The 14578-nt window shown below is 46.2% G+C and overlaps 1 protein-coding gene across 5 annotated transcripts in view; it reads left to right on the top strand.

The window, feature by feature from the left end:
- Positions 1–1236: 1236 nt before the first annotated feature.
- Sdr42e1 (short chain dehydrogenase/reductase family 42E, member 1) overlaps positions 1237–14578 on the top strand; it is an 18512-nt gene continuing 5170 nt past the window's right edge. Inside the window, exons 1-3 of one of the 5 annotated variants that reach the window (XM_021170380.2) lie at positions 1237–1309; positions 1476–1708; positions 3204–3290. In XM_021170380.2, the coding sequence (XP_021026039.1) occupies positions 1678–1708; positions 3204–3290 (118 nt within the window). In that variant the 5' untranslated portion in view covers positions 1237–1309; positions 1476–1677. Of the gene's footprint in view, positions 1310–1475; positions 1709–3203; positions 3291–6381; positions 6492–6537; positions 6779–10800; positions 11117–13827; positions 13944–14578 lie in introns of those variants that run through there. The other 4 variants (XM_021170381.2, XM_021170382.2, XM_029480824.1 and 1 more) reach the window with 4 other exon arrangements.

Raw genomic sequence — 14578 nt, 5'->3', positions numbered from 1 at the left:
GGAGGAGTTGGGAGGAGAGTTGGCTACAGCTCCTTTCTGGTGAGGAGGGGAGTGAGCTGCAGCCTCCTCTCTGGCATCTATCTCCATGTCCTTGGCACAGGAAGCAGGCATCTCTGGTTGTACAGTATAGAAACAAAAAAAGGTCTTTTGCTGGCTATAGAGAACAAAGAGCTTCTTTCTAGCTGTATTTTTAATGATCAGGGAAAACAAGCTTGGAGGACATCCAGGGGCTTTGCCTTCCAGGGAGAAACGCTCTAAGTCGGGGTCTCACACTATCACTGTGCAAGAAAGGAGAGACACACTTTGGGTAACAACCAACGATGTTCCATAAAGTACAAAATGGTTGCCTTAGTTGATAGAGTGTTTTTGATGTGTGCCCAAAACACCTTCTTGGGGGTATAGTCTCTGGCATGCTCTACAATATTTTTTCTGTCTTGACATTGAATGGGTGCAAATTCTGTCTGTGTCAGACCAAAAAATGTCCCCCCAAAGTATCCATATCCCTAGGGTCTGGAACCCAGAAATATAACTTAACATGGCCAAGAGGGCCTTTGAAGACGTGGTTAAGTTGGACCAGTGACTATTGAGGGTTGTTAATATGGCCTCTAAATGTACTCACAAGTCTAAATAAAAGAGCACACAAGGGAGATTAAACTCAAAGGAGAGAGAGTCTGTGCCATGTGGTAATAGAAGAATTTCAGCTTCTGTGCTCTTCGAGGTGAAACTGCCGTGAATCCAGAGATGCAAAGACTAAGCGTCGAGTTGACAGGAGAGCTTAGCAACTATGTGCTTCCACTAAACCTGACTATCTGAGTTATATTCACAGGACCTATATGTTGGTGGAAAGACGGGGCGGGGGGGGGGGGATCCCATTGGGTGTCCTCATTTCTAAACACATGTGTGTGCGCACACACACACACACACACACTTGCTAAATGTAATTCTAAAAACTTTAAAGAGCACAACTCTAGAAACTGGAAAACATCACACAGCAAATCCTCCCGCTGTCCCTCGTGGGTAGCCACATCGACAGCTGGACTTTAATCAGGTGAGAATGACTTCCAATGACTGCCTCTGGAGCTATGAGAGACTAGACGTAGGGCTGTAAGCTGCCACATTTATGTTACTTTGTAACAGCAGACGCAGGGAGGAATAATAACCCAGTTCTGACTCAGCAGGAGATATCTTCCAGCTATATTGATTGATTACGAGATGGTCACATGACCCATGGCTATCCAACCAGAATCTTCCCTGCGACTTACACTAGAACAGAAGGCTTCCCTTCTGAGGAGTCCAGGAAGCGAAGAAGGTGCTGGCTTTGGCTACCAAGAAATTTTATTTATTTATTTTTTTTCTTGCCACAGTAAAGAGGCCAGCCAAACATTAGCAAGCTGAACTAAGAGACGGCTAAATCCACCTTTTGAGTTTCCAGTTACAGGAGCCTAAAATGTTTCTTTTTTCTTTGATTTTTCCAGTAATAGGATGAATTTGTATGATTGTCAATTCAAAATTGACTAAGAAACATAGCTGGTATCTGTGCTCCTCAAATCCTGAAAGCACTGAAGGGTGAAGAGGCAGGCATGGGCTTCAGCAGTGCCCTCAGAGAACTCCAAAAGCTTGAGTGGCCTTATTTCCTAGGAAATAAGTGATACTGATGCTGAAAGATCCTATCCGGACATGTGTCATGTGACCATCTCAACCAATCACTGTAAGTATGAAATGAGGGACCTCTGGCTAGGAAACTTGGGATAACATAAAATTTCCTATTTTCTTGTTGAAATTTTTGTGCATGAATATAATGAATTTTAGCCCACAATCTTCTCTTATCTTCCCCCTCCTTCTCCCAGTGAAAACTGTCTTCTCAAAAGTACTCTTCTACTCTCATGTGTGCTCGTGCGTGTGCATGTGCCATGCGAGTGTGTACCTGTGTGTGTTCCCTTGCATGTGTGTGTCTGTACATTAGTGTCATGGTTGCATGGGTCGGTGGTTGCATAAGCAACTTGTCAGTGGTTACATGACTAACAAAAGTCACACCTCTTCCCCCAGCCATCCTTAACTAGTGCCAGTCCCTCAAGGATGGGTGGGTCCTCATGAGCCCCTCCCCTTTCTATGCTGAAACGTTGATGGTGCTGGTCTAGTGTGTGTCTTCTGCAGGGAAGCTGTATTGAGTTCCGGAGTCAGGTCCAGAAGACACTGTTTTCCAACGGTCCTCCCCAACCTCTGGTTCTTATAATCTTCTGCCCCCACCCCTTCCATGATATTCCCTGAGCCTTGGAGAGGATTACATAGATGTCCCTGCATAGGGTCAAGCACCCCAGAGCTACTGACTCTCTGTGCTTTGACCATTCACAAGTATCTCTATTAACTGTCATCCACTGCAAAAGAGACTTCCCAGTGGGGTACTGAGAGCTAAGCTAATCTTATGAAGTTTTTAATCAGCACTATTTAAACACGTCATTTAATTTGTGCTGAGAAAGGCAATGGTTCTAATAATAAGATATTGCAAAGCTGTTTTTTTTTTTTTAAGGAAAAAGAACAGTCATTGACCCAGATAGGATGCTTGATAATTCTTAATAAGTGCTATAAATGCTCATAAAAGAATGTGGAGATGCTTAATTGCTGAGTAAATGAAATATAAACATTCATTAAGTTGCTCGGAGAGTTCTTTAATATGTGGTGGGGAAAATCATTTTATCAAACGCACTGTAAGTAATACATGCTTATTTCCCTTCCTAAAACAAACTCGTTCTTGAAATCATTAACCACTCTTTAAATGTTTCTTGACTTTTGTCTATTTGTTCTCTCCCCCCCACCCCCTTTAATTTTTTCCAAGAGATAGAGCAGCAGAAAGGACAGGACTCCGAGCACAGGGAGTTGGAGCCTGAGAGTGTGACTTTCCGTCCCAGCCCTATCATTCATGATTTCTGTGTCTGGACCAGACACTGAACTTGATTGATTTTCAAGGGGCCTGGGGGAAGGTTACTATTTTTAAGGAAGTTTATTTATTTCTATTCATGCATGTGTGCATGTGCACATGCACTCATACGCACATGTCCAGAGTGCATGCATGTGAGTGTGTGGATTTGGGCTTGCTGACTTGAGACAGGCTCTCTCACTGAACCAGAATCTCACTGAGATTTTGAGGTGTCAACCAAGCCTACTAAGATCTCGTTTGTATTTTTGTTGTTGTTATGTGGGTACAGGTACACATGTATTCCGGAGCACGTGTGGATATCTGCATGGAAGACAGCTTTCGAGAGCCTGTTCTCTCTCCCGGGAATCAAATCCAGGTACTCAGGCCTGCACATTGTATGCTTTCCCTGCAGATGCCTCTCATCCAGTGCGCACAATGATTTCTTTAGAAACTGCCCCAGTTCAGAGTAGCTGTTCACAGCCTACTCCCATTGCTCAACCTGACCCCTCTTCCAGCACCGGTTTGTCGCAGCAGATTCCAGTAGAGGGTCAGATCCAAGCTGGGTCAGAGGAATACCTGACCTGCTTGGAGATTTAAACAGCTACAGACAGAAATACAACGTGTGTGTATGTGCTTCACAAAATTGAAAACTGGCCTAAGAGCAGGAGAGAGATTGGACAATTTTGAGACTTTTAACTAGGATTATTGGGGAGAGCCATGTTTGTGCTTCCCCTGCCTCAGTGACTGGGGAGGCTGTGTGTTGAAAAGAGTAACACAGCAGGGGGAGAAAGCTCAGTCCCTGAATGAATCTTATGTAGCTCTCACAGCACTCTCTCCTTTCCTGCAGGCTGAATTTGGTGCTGATGAGAGGGGGAAAAAATACACTATTATTGCACGAAGCCACTAAAATGTGGGGGATATTACGGAATATCCCATAATAATTGCTGGGAACACATACGGCTGTTCAACCCTCTGGCCTATTTATACTTAGAATGTTCCCCGGGGTTGGCGTCTTGTATTCACTCATTATCCCAGAGCTTTAACATGAGCGCGCATGTGGGAATCCAATGTCCTAATGGATGTTTATGTGAAATCTCAACACAGAAAATGAGGCACAGCTCTAAGGAAGCCTGCCAGAAATGTGATCCTTCTGAAACTCACCTTGATCCAGATTTGCCTCAACAGCCACCTCCAGACTCGAACTAGAATCTTTTTCCTTGATCTAGAGTCTAACCCTACCTTCTTTTTCTCCCTTTTCCTCTTTAGGGGTCATTATGTAAAGCCAGAGTTTGTAAATACTCGTTTGTGTAATAAATAAAATATTCATAGATGGTTATGCCCCAATACAAGATATGCCCCACCTCATTCCGTTTTCTATAAAATTAAACAAGGAAGAGTTAAGTCACGGCCCCCATTTGGCATTCAACACCATTTGTCTCCTAAATGCCCTATAAAATGCATATTGCCCTGAAAACCGATGCTTAAGAGAATTTCTTTCTCTGGTCACTTTTAGCGTAGATTTCCTATTCTAGGCTTTTACAAAATCTACAAACCAGCAGTGAGAACTCGGGGAGTAATTACAAAGTCTGTAATTTTCCTTTCAGATGTAAATGTTTATATTTTTAGAGTCCTCAGGGGACAAAAGATTATATTAACATTTAATATAGCACGCTCCGTGTTTATCCATACAGGAAATGTGGGCATCCCCTGGAGGATCCTGGGATTGCTCACAGGAAAACAATCTCCTGTATTGAAATCTCAGGGGCCCCTTCTTCCACGGCTGCTGGTCTCAAGAGGACATAGCTGGGCTCCTAGCTCCTGAGTATCCGTCTTCTTCTTTTCTAAGTTTTTTTTTTTTTTAATATCCCAAGGAGCCACAGAAAAGCTGTCCCTAAAGACCACTGAATACAACCCTATCTTCCCTCTCCTGAGGCCTACAGCCAGATGGAAGCTGAAGACCAGGCAGCCAAGAAAGTCAGGGTCTCACCAGCATCTTGGCTTTCTTCTTCTGGCCTCCATTTATTTTTATGTCCTGGGGCTTGTGTCTACCTTTGTTACTTTATGTATATACATGAGGAAAACCAAGCTATGGATGACATCATTCATGTGAGCCCATTCGAGTGAGTCTGAATATGGGACCAGTTCTGTTGACAAGGAAAGCACTTGGAGTCAAAAACCTTCATTTTTCCAGATCAAAACTCTCTGATCCTGGGTCCCGTATAAGGCACGTGTCTCTTTGGGCTATATGCACATACTATGCAGCTTTCTTTAAGCCCACAGCTCTAATGAGAGGGCATACGGTGTTCCTAACAGGGAGAAAGCTAACTTCCTCTCCTCATAGCTTCTAAGTCCTTCGGGAACAAAGGTTGGGCTTCGCTTGTTACATAGTCAGTGGCCATAGTAACAGGGACCAGGGAAAACAAAATCAGGAACACAACAAAATGTATCCACATATAGATACCAAAGGTCAGGGGGAAAAAAACCGGCTTTGAAAAAGTAAGTGGAGGGGCTGGAGAGATGGCTTAGCAGATAAACACACTTCCTGCTCTTGCAGAGGAGGACCTAGGTTTACATTCTAACACTTAACACTCACAACTGGCCTGCAACTCCAATTCTAGGAGATCTGTGGCATGTGGTTGCATATGTGCAGGCAAAACACTCATATACATAAAATATTATATATATACATATATATGTATATATATATGTGTGTGTGTGTGTTTGTTTGTTTTGTTTTTTGAGACAGGGTTTCTCTGTGTAGTACTGGCTAGCCTGGAACTCAGAAATCTGCCTGTCTCTGCCACCCAAGTGCAGGGATTAAAAGTGTGTGCCACCACTGCCTGGCTAAAATAAAATATTTTTAAAGAAACATGGAGAGCGAATATTCCCTTACTTACAGACCTTCATCTGTCGTCTGTCCTTTCTCCAGCCAGAAGTCCATCAATCCATCCACCCACACACCAATCTATCCATGTTCTCATCCATCTATCCACCATCTATTTATCCATATACCACCTCTCCATCATCCCATATACTTACCCGCATACCTATTTACCTACACATCCATCCACCTACCTATCTTTCTATCTGCCCACCATCTACCCATCTTTCTATCCACCCACATACCCATCCACCCATATATTTTTCTATCTGCCCACATACCCATCCACCCACCCATCCATCTATCCATCTACTCACCTGCCCACCCGTCTGTCCATTCATCCGCCCACCCACCCATCCAAGGAAACCGGCTGAGCTAAACCCCTTCTTCGATCAGTTCTGCACTCCTTAATAGGGGTACACAGAGAGGTGGAAGCCTGGAAGCAGAAGCTGGAGGTAGGAAGAGGAGTCTAGATGACCCTCTCAAAAGATTCTGAAACTCGGGAACTGCCTCAGCACAGTTTAAAACTGAGAAACCACTTGCTCATCATAGAGATGAGGGAACCTCCGGGCTTCCTAGAGAGACCCGGAAGCGGCTTTAGGAGCCAGTTTGACAGCTTTTGCTCCAGAGCGGGGGCAGTAAGGCACCAGAGGCTCTTTCGTCTTGCTTCTACAAGCCACGCTGTCGTCTGCCTCTGTGAGTGGTCTGGGGTCGCAAGGGCTGTCGTCACCCACGGGGTCCCTATTCTGGGATGGCAGGGCGGTCCTAAACGCACTTTGCCGGGCTTATGACGAGCCGGCTGAGGGTGAAAGGAGCCTGAGATGTCCAGTGAGAGTAACAGGTGTCATTTGAGAATGACAAGTAGTGGGTGATGATGATAGCTGGTAGTTAAGGGTCACAAATGACAGCTGAGGATAACTAATAGTTGCTGAAGGTGACGGATGGTTCTTGAGGGTGACAAGAGACATCTATGGACTACGGTTGTAAGTATCACCAAATTGGATGAGTCTAATTGCCGCCATCTCAGAACTGTGTTTAAGCATCAGTGGTATACCTTTAAAACTCCTTGCCTGTAATAAACTAGTGTACCACGGTTGCTGTGATTTGCATTTTAAGGGAGGAGGAGGCAAAGTTCAAAAGTTGTCCAGGCCATCTTCAGCTACATATGCAGCTAGAGACACGAGCTCTGGGGTACTGGTTAGTTCATAGTGTTGGGCCATCATTGGGAAGAGAGGCCCCTTGGTCTTGCAAACTTTATATGCCCCAGTACAGGGGAACACCAGGGCCAAGAAGTGGGAGTGGGTGGGTAGGAGAGCGGGGAGGGGGGGGGTGGTAATGGGGGATTTTTGGGATAGCATTTGAAATGTAAATAAAGAAAATACCTAAAAAAAAATTGGAAAAAGTTGTCTAGGGTCACACAAGTAGCTGATGGTAGATCTAAATCCAGGACCCAATTTCATGATTCCCTATATAAGAGTTTTAATGCTGTGTCACATGCCCTAGTGCCTCATGGGAGTAGATGAGGTAGTTCTTTCTTTGCCTTTCTGAGCCATTACAGAATGTGCCAGTTGTGAAACGGTACACAGTCCAGATCACTCCATACCTATTGCTTCAGGTCAGAGACTCTGCCCAGCCCTCTGGGACTGCTGTGGTTGGGACATGAGTGATGAAGTCAGGTGTCCCTTGGCCTAGTGGATACATGGAACCCTGTAATCCACTCACTCCCTATGGGACTTGGAGCTGTTGATCATTCTGTCTCTGGGCCCGAGTTTATTCACATGCAAAAGGGGACCCACTGGTTAGCACTGTCTCTTTTAGGGCAGTGATGAGCACTCAAGTGACATAATTTATAAACACATTGTAGCGCAGCGCCTGGCACTTAGGAAATGGCAGGAGATGCCACGGTGGTAGGATGGAGTGTCAGGCATGCTGACTTCCAGACAGAAGGAGGCATGAGTGTAGCAGAGAGGACGAGGGCAGTTAGAAGGCTGTGGAGTGCTCATCTATCCAGAGCACTCGGCTCCAGTTTACCAGGTGCTCTTTGTCCCTGAAGACTGTTCTAGACCAGGAGTCTACATTCACATAGAGTTTCCATGGTGATTTGAAACACAGATTGGTTATGGTGACTATTAAAATGTTCATGGGATGAGAAGATGGCTTCGCATTTGCCATAAAGTGTTTGTCGTGCAAGTGTGAGATGGATGCTGGCCGTAGTGGCATGTATGTGAAGTCCTAGCCCTAGGAAGGTGGAGTCAGATGGATCTCTGAGACTTACTGCCTAACTAACTGAGCCAAATAAATAAATCCAGGCAGTGAGAGACCCTACCTCAAAACAAACAACAAACAAACAAACAATAACAACAAATGTCTGGGCCTGAAAAGAGATGGCTCAGCTTCCAGAGGATCTGGGTTCAGCTCCCAAACCCTATTTCAGTGTTTCACAGCCCCTGTAACCCCAGATACAGGGGATCCAATGCCCTGTTCTGGCTCTGGTGAACACATACACACATGGCAGACACTCACATAGACATACACAAGCACATACTTTTTTTGAAATAATAAAATAAAAAATTGAAGAAGGGGAGAAAGAGGAGGAGAAGGAGGAAGAGGAGAGGGAGGAGGAGGAGGAAGAGAAGAAGGGGAAAGAAGGGGAGAAGGAGGGGGAGGAAAAGAAGGAAGGGAAGGAAGAGGAGGAGGAGGAGGAGGAGGAGGAGGAGGAGGATAGCTAAGGGTGAGCTCTGAAATTAGATCAGTGATGAGCACTCGGTGACATAATTTATAAACAAATTGTAGCGTAGTGCCTGACACATTAAGGGCTTAAGAAGTAACAGGGGACACCACTAAGGTAGGATGGAGTGGCTTCCATGCTTACTTCAAGATGGAAGGAGACACTCAGAGAGTGTAGCAGAGAGGACGAGGACGATTTGAAATAGAAGTACAAGAAGAAGACAGAGCACTCCATCTCATCCCACTATTGTCAGCTGTAAAAGAATTGCAAGTGCTTTTTGTGGAACAGCTGTCCAGGTGAAGGGAGCATGTGGCTGGCCAGAAAGCCCTGACCCGTATAAGGTGATGACAGTTCCACGGTAGCTCAGGATGTACTTGAAGTGGTGAATTTCCTGATTCTGACTCCCTGGCACTAGAATAACAGGTAGATGTTTTATCTGTATGGATGCATGGATTGTTTTGGGGAGTGGGTGTCTTTGTTGTTGTTGTTTAACATATTGACTTTGAACTCTGTAGCTGGAATCTCCTGTCTCTACCTCCTGAGAACAGGGATTTCAGGATTGCATGCTATGGCCAGTTTATGCATTGCAGGAGAAGGGAATTTGGAGCTTCCTACTAGACAAGCCTTTACCTATTGAGCTTCATCTCCAGCCCAGTTTCTGTTGGTAGCCAGGGGTGTTTGTTTGTTTGTTTGTTTGTTTGTTTGTTTTGTTTTTTAGCATGCAAGGCAGCGTAGCTCAGTGGTAGAGTATTTGCCTAGCATACAAGGACCTGGGTTTCCCCTGCAGCACTACAAAAACAAAATATCTAGCCCTTAGGAGGACATCTTAAACTCTTTCCGCTTTAGTTGCTGTTAGCCAAATGCTAATTGTGCCTCCACGTCTGCACTGAGGTGAGGTGCCAGAGGGCAGGCGGCATCATGGCTTTGAACCACAGGCTGGAGGAACAGTGAGCATAATCTCCAGTTTTTATTGCCAATCCTTAGATTTAATTAGGTCTTTGTAAATGGAAACCACTCTGGGTCATATTTCATCACCCTCTACCTCTAACTCCCTGTCACCCCTGCTTTCCCTTAGTTATCAGGAGGTCAGGCAGATCTGAAACTCTCTCTTTCTGCCTCCCTTTCGTAATTAAGATTCCTTTTCCTTAATCATGTGCTTAACGGTAACCTGCTCCTGAGAAAAAAAAGAAAAGACAGCTCCGGTCAGATGCTGCCTCCCCCATCCCAACAGAAAAGCAATTACTGAGCAAAGCAACATTTTGGAAGAGTCTCCCAGCAGTTGCAACGATACAGTGTTTCCCCAGGAGGAGTCAGATGGAAGCTAAGTCATAAAACAGAAGTCCTAAGCATCAGGTGGATGGAGAGATGCTGAACACTCTTTCTCCTCCTGGCTTATCTCTCAAGGGGATTTCCTGGATTTTCTATGGACTGTTTTTGCTAAGATCTCTCTCTCTCTCTCTCTCTCTCTCTCTCTCTCTCTCTCTCTCGTGTGTGTGTGTGTGTGTGTGTGTGTGTGTGTGTGTGTGTGTGTGTGTTTTTGCATGTGTGTGAAAGGGCACACACTTAATGTGAGATTTATGTAATGTGTGGCATATGCACACATGATTTTGGTTTTGTGTGCATGTGTGGGTATGGGTGTGTGCCCATGCGTGTGCATATGGAAACCAGAAGGAGTCCGGTATCCACTACTCTCCATCCTCTTATTTTGAGACAGAGCCTTTTCTTGGGTGTGAAGTTCCCTATTTCAGCTAGCCTGGCTGGCCGTTAAGCACCCAGGATCAGTCTGTCTCTTGCCTCCCTATACTGGGCTTACAGACACATTTAGGATGCCTGGCTTTTGGGTGGGTACTGGGGATCTGAACTTGGAACTCAGATCTTCATACTTGCATAGCAAACCTCTTACTTCTAGCCCCTCCCCTCTCTGTTTTTTAATGTTCTTATTGTTATGGGTGAGGTCGCTCCCTAGACCTCTGCTTTGTTGGCTCCTGACCGCAGAAGACTTTCTAGACCTGGAGGCAAGCTTTGTCCCCAATGATATTTGTCTTGCTAAAGTACAAATGCTTTTAACCTTTCTATTCCGGCCCTCCCATAGATCAGTTCAGCAGGTTCTTGCCTCAGATCTCTCTGGAACTACCTGGAAGGTAACAAGGGGTAACATCAATAGACCTGGCAAATTTCTGAGTTTGCTTGTGACTGGACATTCCTGCCCCCACCCCCTTCCACCTTCTGACAGAACTGGAATGTGTGGCTATAAAAGCAAGGAGCAATCCCAACTATTTCTCTGTTACAAGGTTTTGATTAGCCTTACCTCTGCTAGAGTCCCTTTCTGTGGTATTCTATGGGGAAATTTAAAATAGTTTTTTGAACCCTGTTATCTGGCCATGGTGTGTGTGTGTGTGTGTGTGTGTGTGTGTGTGTCCTACACATGCACAGCTGCCTGCCTCCCTGTCCTTGGGTGCCATTCTTCAAGTCCCATTCACATTGTTTTTTTTTTAAGGCAGAATCTCTTGCCAGGTCTGGTGCTCATCAATAAGGCTAGGCTGACTGACAAGAGAGCCCCATAGATCTTCTCTCTACCTCCCCGGCATCACAGGTACATGCCATGACTCCCAGCTATTATTTTTTTTTACATGAGATCTAGGTATAAACTGAGATTCTCGAGCTTGCTAGGCTAACACTGTACCAACTGAGCATCTCCCCAGCCCCCATAGTGGAAGCTCTTCATACAAGGTGGGTAATTTCCAGGATCCCACCATCACCAGCTTCCTCCAGCTTCTCCTATGTGCTAGGCTTTTCCATCTCATCTCCTTGGTCCCAGCTGAGCATGCTGGCCCTCAGCCCTTGCCAACACCGCTCCAATGTAGCCCCTTGTCACCCCCTGTCCGGACCCTGTCCCAAGCCTCTTTCTTTCCTCAGTGGAAGCCCACTCTTTATCAGAAAGCATGGATAACCTGTTATAAACCAATAAGTTTCCGGCTATCTACAGAATGGAGTTGAGACTCCTCAGAAGGGGACACAAAGTTGTTTCTGTGCCAATTCCAACTAGCCTCCTTCCCCAAGTATACCCGGACATGATAGCCTCTGGGGACATCCGAGCTATCCCAGCTACATGGGGTCCCACATCACTTGTCTAGCGTAGCCTCCCCCAGGACACTTTGATCTATTTGTGATCTGCCCAAGACTGTACAAACCCTCTACTTCATGTGAGTCTTCCTGAGTCCTCCTGTGGTCCAAACTCAGCTCTGAGCTCCCTCTTCCAGGAAGTGACTCCGAATCAGCCCCCACCTTCTGTCTTCCTGCTTGTATCTCTCAGAAAGGTGATTTTGTTTCGCCATAGATCTTGTGTTACGACTTGTGTTTTCATTGTCCAAAATGCTATAGGCTCCATCCCACCAATGGCACCATGGTAGGGATGTGGACGAGCCTTGGGGAGGCAGTACCCAGAGCGGGGAAGTTGGGTCATTGGGGGTATATCCTTCACAGCCTCTTCCTCTCTTGCTTTGGTTTTCATCCACCATGGGTTGAGCCTGTGCACTCCCTGGCAAGGTGGTTTGAATCATCACAGGTTCCAGAACAACAGAGCCAGCTGGCCTCAGATTTACATTCTTACAGCTATGAGCTAAAACCGAGCTTTCCTCCTGAGAAGTCTCAGGTACTTATCTTGTGTAAGACCTCCGAAGCTGGGCCTCTGCTCAAGTCCCGGGATGAGCTGGCCAGCACCCCAGTGTCCCAAGAGAAAACCACACCTGGTGCAAATTGCAAGAGGTTTTATTATCAGCTAGCTGAGGAGGAAGTCCCTCTGCCTCCTCTGCAGGGCAGGGAGTCCCGGAGAGGTGACAGTAGGGGGCTTTTAACAGCTAGCTGAGGAATTGGGAGGAGTTGGGAGGAGAGTTGGGAGGAGTTGGGAGGAGAGTTGGCTATAGCTCCTTTCTGGTGATGGGGGGGGGGGCTGCAGCCTCCTCTCTGGCATCTATCTCCATGTCCTTGGCACAGGAAGGCAGGCATCTCTGGTTGTACAGTATAGAAACAAAAAAAGGCTTTTTGCTGGCTATAGAGAACAAAGAGCTTCTTTCTAGCTGTATTTTTAAAGATCAGGGAAAACAAGCTTGGGGAACATCCAGGGGCTTTACCTTCCAGGGAGAGACGCTCTAAGTCGGGGTCTCACACTTGTTCTTTAGATGTCAGCAGAAGTCTGTCCCCATAACGAGTGCCACAGTGCCAGCACCCTGTGTCACTGAGCCTGGCATCTGTCCCATTCTGTAACTCAACACCCTTTAGGAAGTTAAGGTAAAAGTGGTAGCATTAGCCAGCATGGATGATAATGCCTCTTTGAGACCTCAGGGCCCTGCTCGCTTGTGTCTGTCACAGTTTTACTAAACTGGATATGTTTTGTGTTGATAAGAATCACCAAGAGTTTAGCAAACATTTCCTGGTAACTCTGTCAGTTTCTGGGTTCGGGGAAGGAATGCCCCTGTGGGATAGGGAAGGACCCCTTTTCCGTGGAATTTTCATTCTAGGGAAAGAGGCACAACAGTTTAAAGGCACCCAGTTAGACATGGAGCCTGCCTTGAAGAAGGCAGAGCAGCTGTGGGGTGAGGAGAGCCGAGGTGGTGTGAGCTGAGGCCTCTCTGGGGAAAACCTCACTCCTGTGTATGCTACACCCAGCCCAGACCTGTAGGAGCCATGGGTCACACTGCTAAGAACAGGATATACCAGTGAGCCTAGTGTGTGGCAATGAAGAAGAAAAGATCTGCATTGCTCAAGCAGGGAGCATGGATGGCAGAAGAGTGGGTGGTTGAGGCAGGTCATGGCGTGAAGGTCAGAAGTCTGGACAGACATATCAGTCCGTAGTCCCCAGCATGAGGGACATCTGCTTCCATGGCCACTCCAGTTCCAAGTGGGAGCATTGTGTGTTCAGAAAACAGGACTGGGGTGTGACTTGGTGGCGGAGCACGTGCCCCACCTGTGTGAGCGCTGTGTCCAAACCCAAGCAGTGCAAAAGATAAGATGGCTCAGAGGTTAAGAGCACCATGTGCTCTTCCAGAGGACCCAGATTCTATTTCCAGCCCCTTCATGGCTGCTCACAACTGTCTGTAACTCCTATTCATGGGCATTTGACATCTTCTGACCCTCTCTGGTACTTCATGCCCATGTATAGATGAATACATAAGAACAAAACTCGCATGCACATAGAAATCAATACGTGCATATAGATATGTGCACAGACACATATACTATTCTAAGGTCACCATTTGATATATTAAAGAGGTTCTCATGTCCTGGTCTTCACGGATTTTCTTGTAGCATAATGATGGCTCTTGCTTCATGGGACTCAGCTGCCATCCTCCACACCATTTTGCCCAGTTTTGTGAATGGTTTTTGGTCCTGTTCCATGTAGCCCCACACCTCTGAGACTATGGGTAAGCTTTCTCTCCAGTTGTGACTCTCTGTGAGTGATCCAGTTAGCCTCACTGGCTAGAGATATACTGCACAGATTTCTAGAACATGTTGGTCTCTGTTATCCTGGGTCTTGAGAGCTCTAACTATGGCTGTATAGGAAATATTGAATGGATACCCATCAGAGCTTGAAAGAAAGGACCCGAGAAATGGCATCTGTGGGGCAACCATACCATGTCTGGGATATTTTGTGTACATTATTCCATCTTATCTTTATAAATTTGTGAGCTCAACTTTTTGGATGGCCCCACAGGCTCAGAGCAATTTATTGATCCAAAGTAGCAAATCATGCCTCCACCCTAGATACCTTGCGAATTCGTCAAGGGAGAGCACTCAGTGCTCACAACTAAAAAGGGCCCAGTTGCTTGTTCTTTTTCCTCAAAGTCCCTGTTTCGGCTGTTAAAGACTATGGGTTCATGGTGTCCACTAGCCATTGGAAATGTGTGGGAGAGTTATTTACTCTTGGCTGGAAAACAGTGATGGGGCGCTTTGTTGGTAGCTCGGTGTGCGCATAAAGTTCCCTGTGAGCTGCTCTGGTGAGTGCCAAAGCACATCTGTTCCTTCTCTCCCCTCCCCTCCCCTCTCCTCCCCTCCCCTC

This window comes from Mus caroli, chromosome 8 (assembly GCF_900094665.2).
Source record: "Mus caroli chromosome 8, CAROLI_EIJ_v1.1, whole genome shotgun sequence".
Classification (NCBI taxonomy): domain Eukaryota; kingdom Metazoa; phylum Chordata; class Mammalia; order Rodentia; family Muridae; genus Mus; species Mus caroli.
This window is presented reverse-complemented; position numbering and strand designations above follow the sequence as displayed.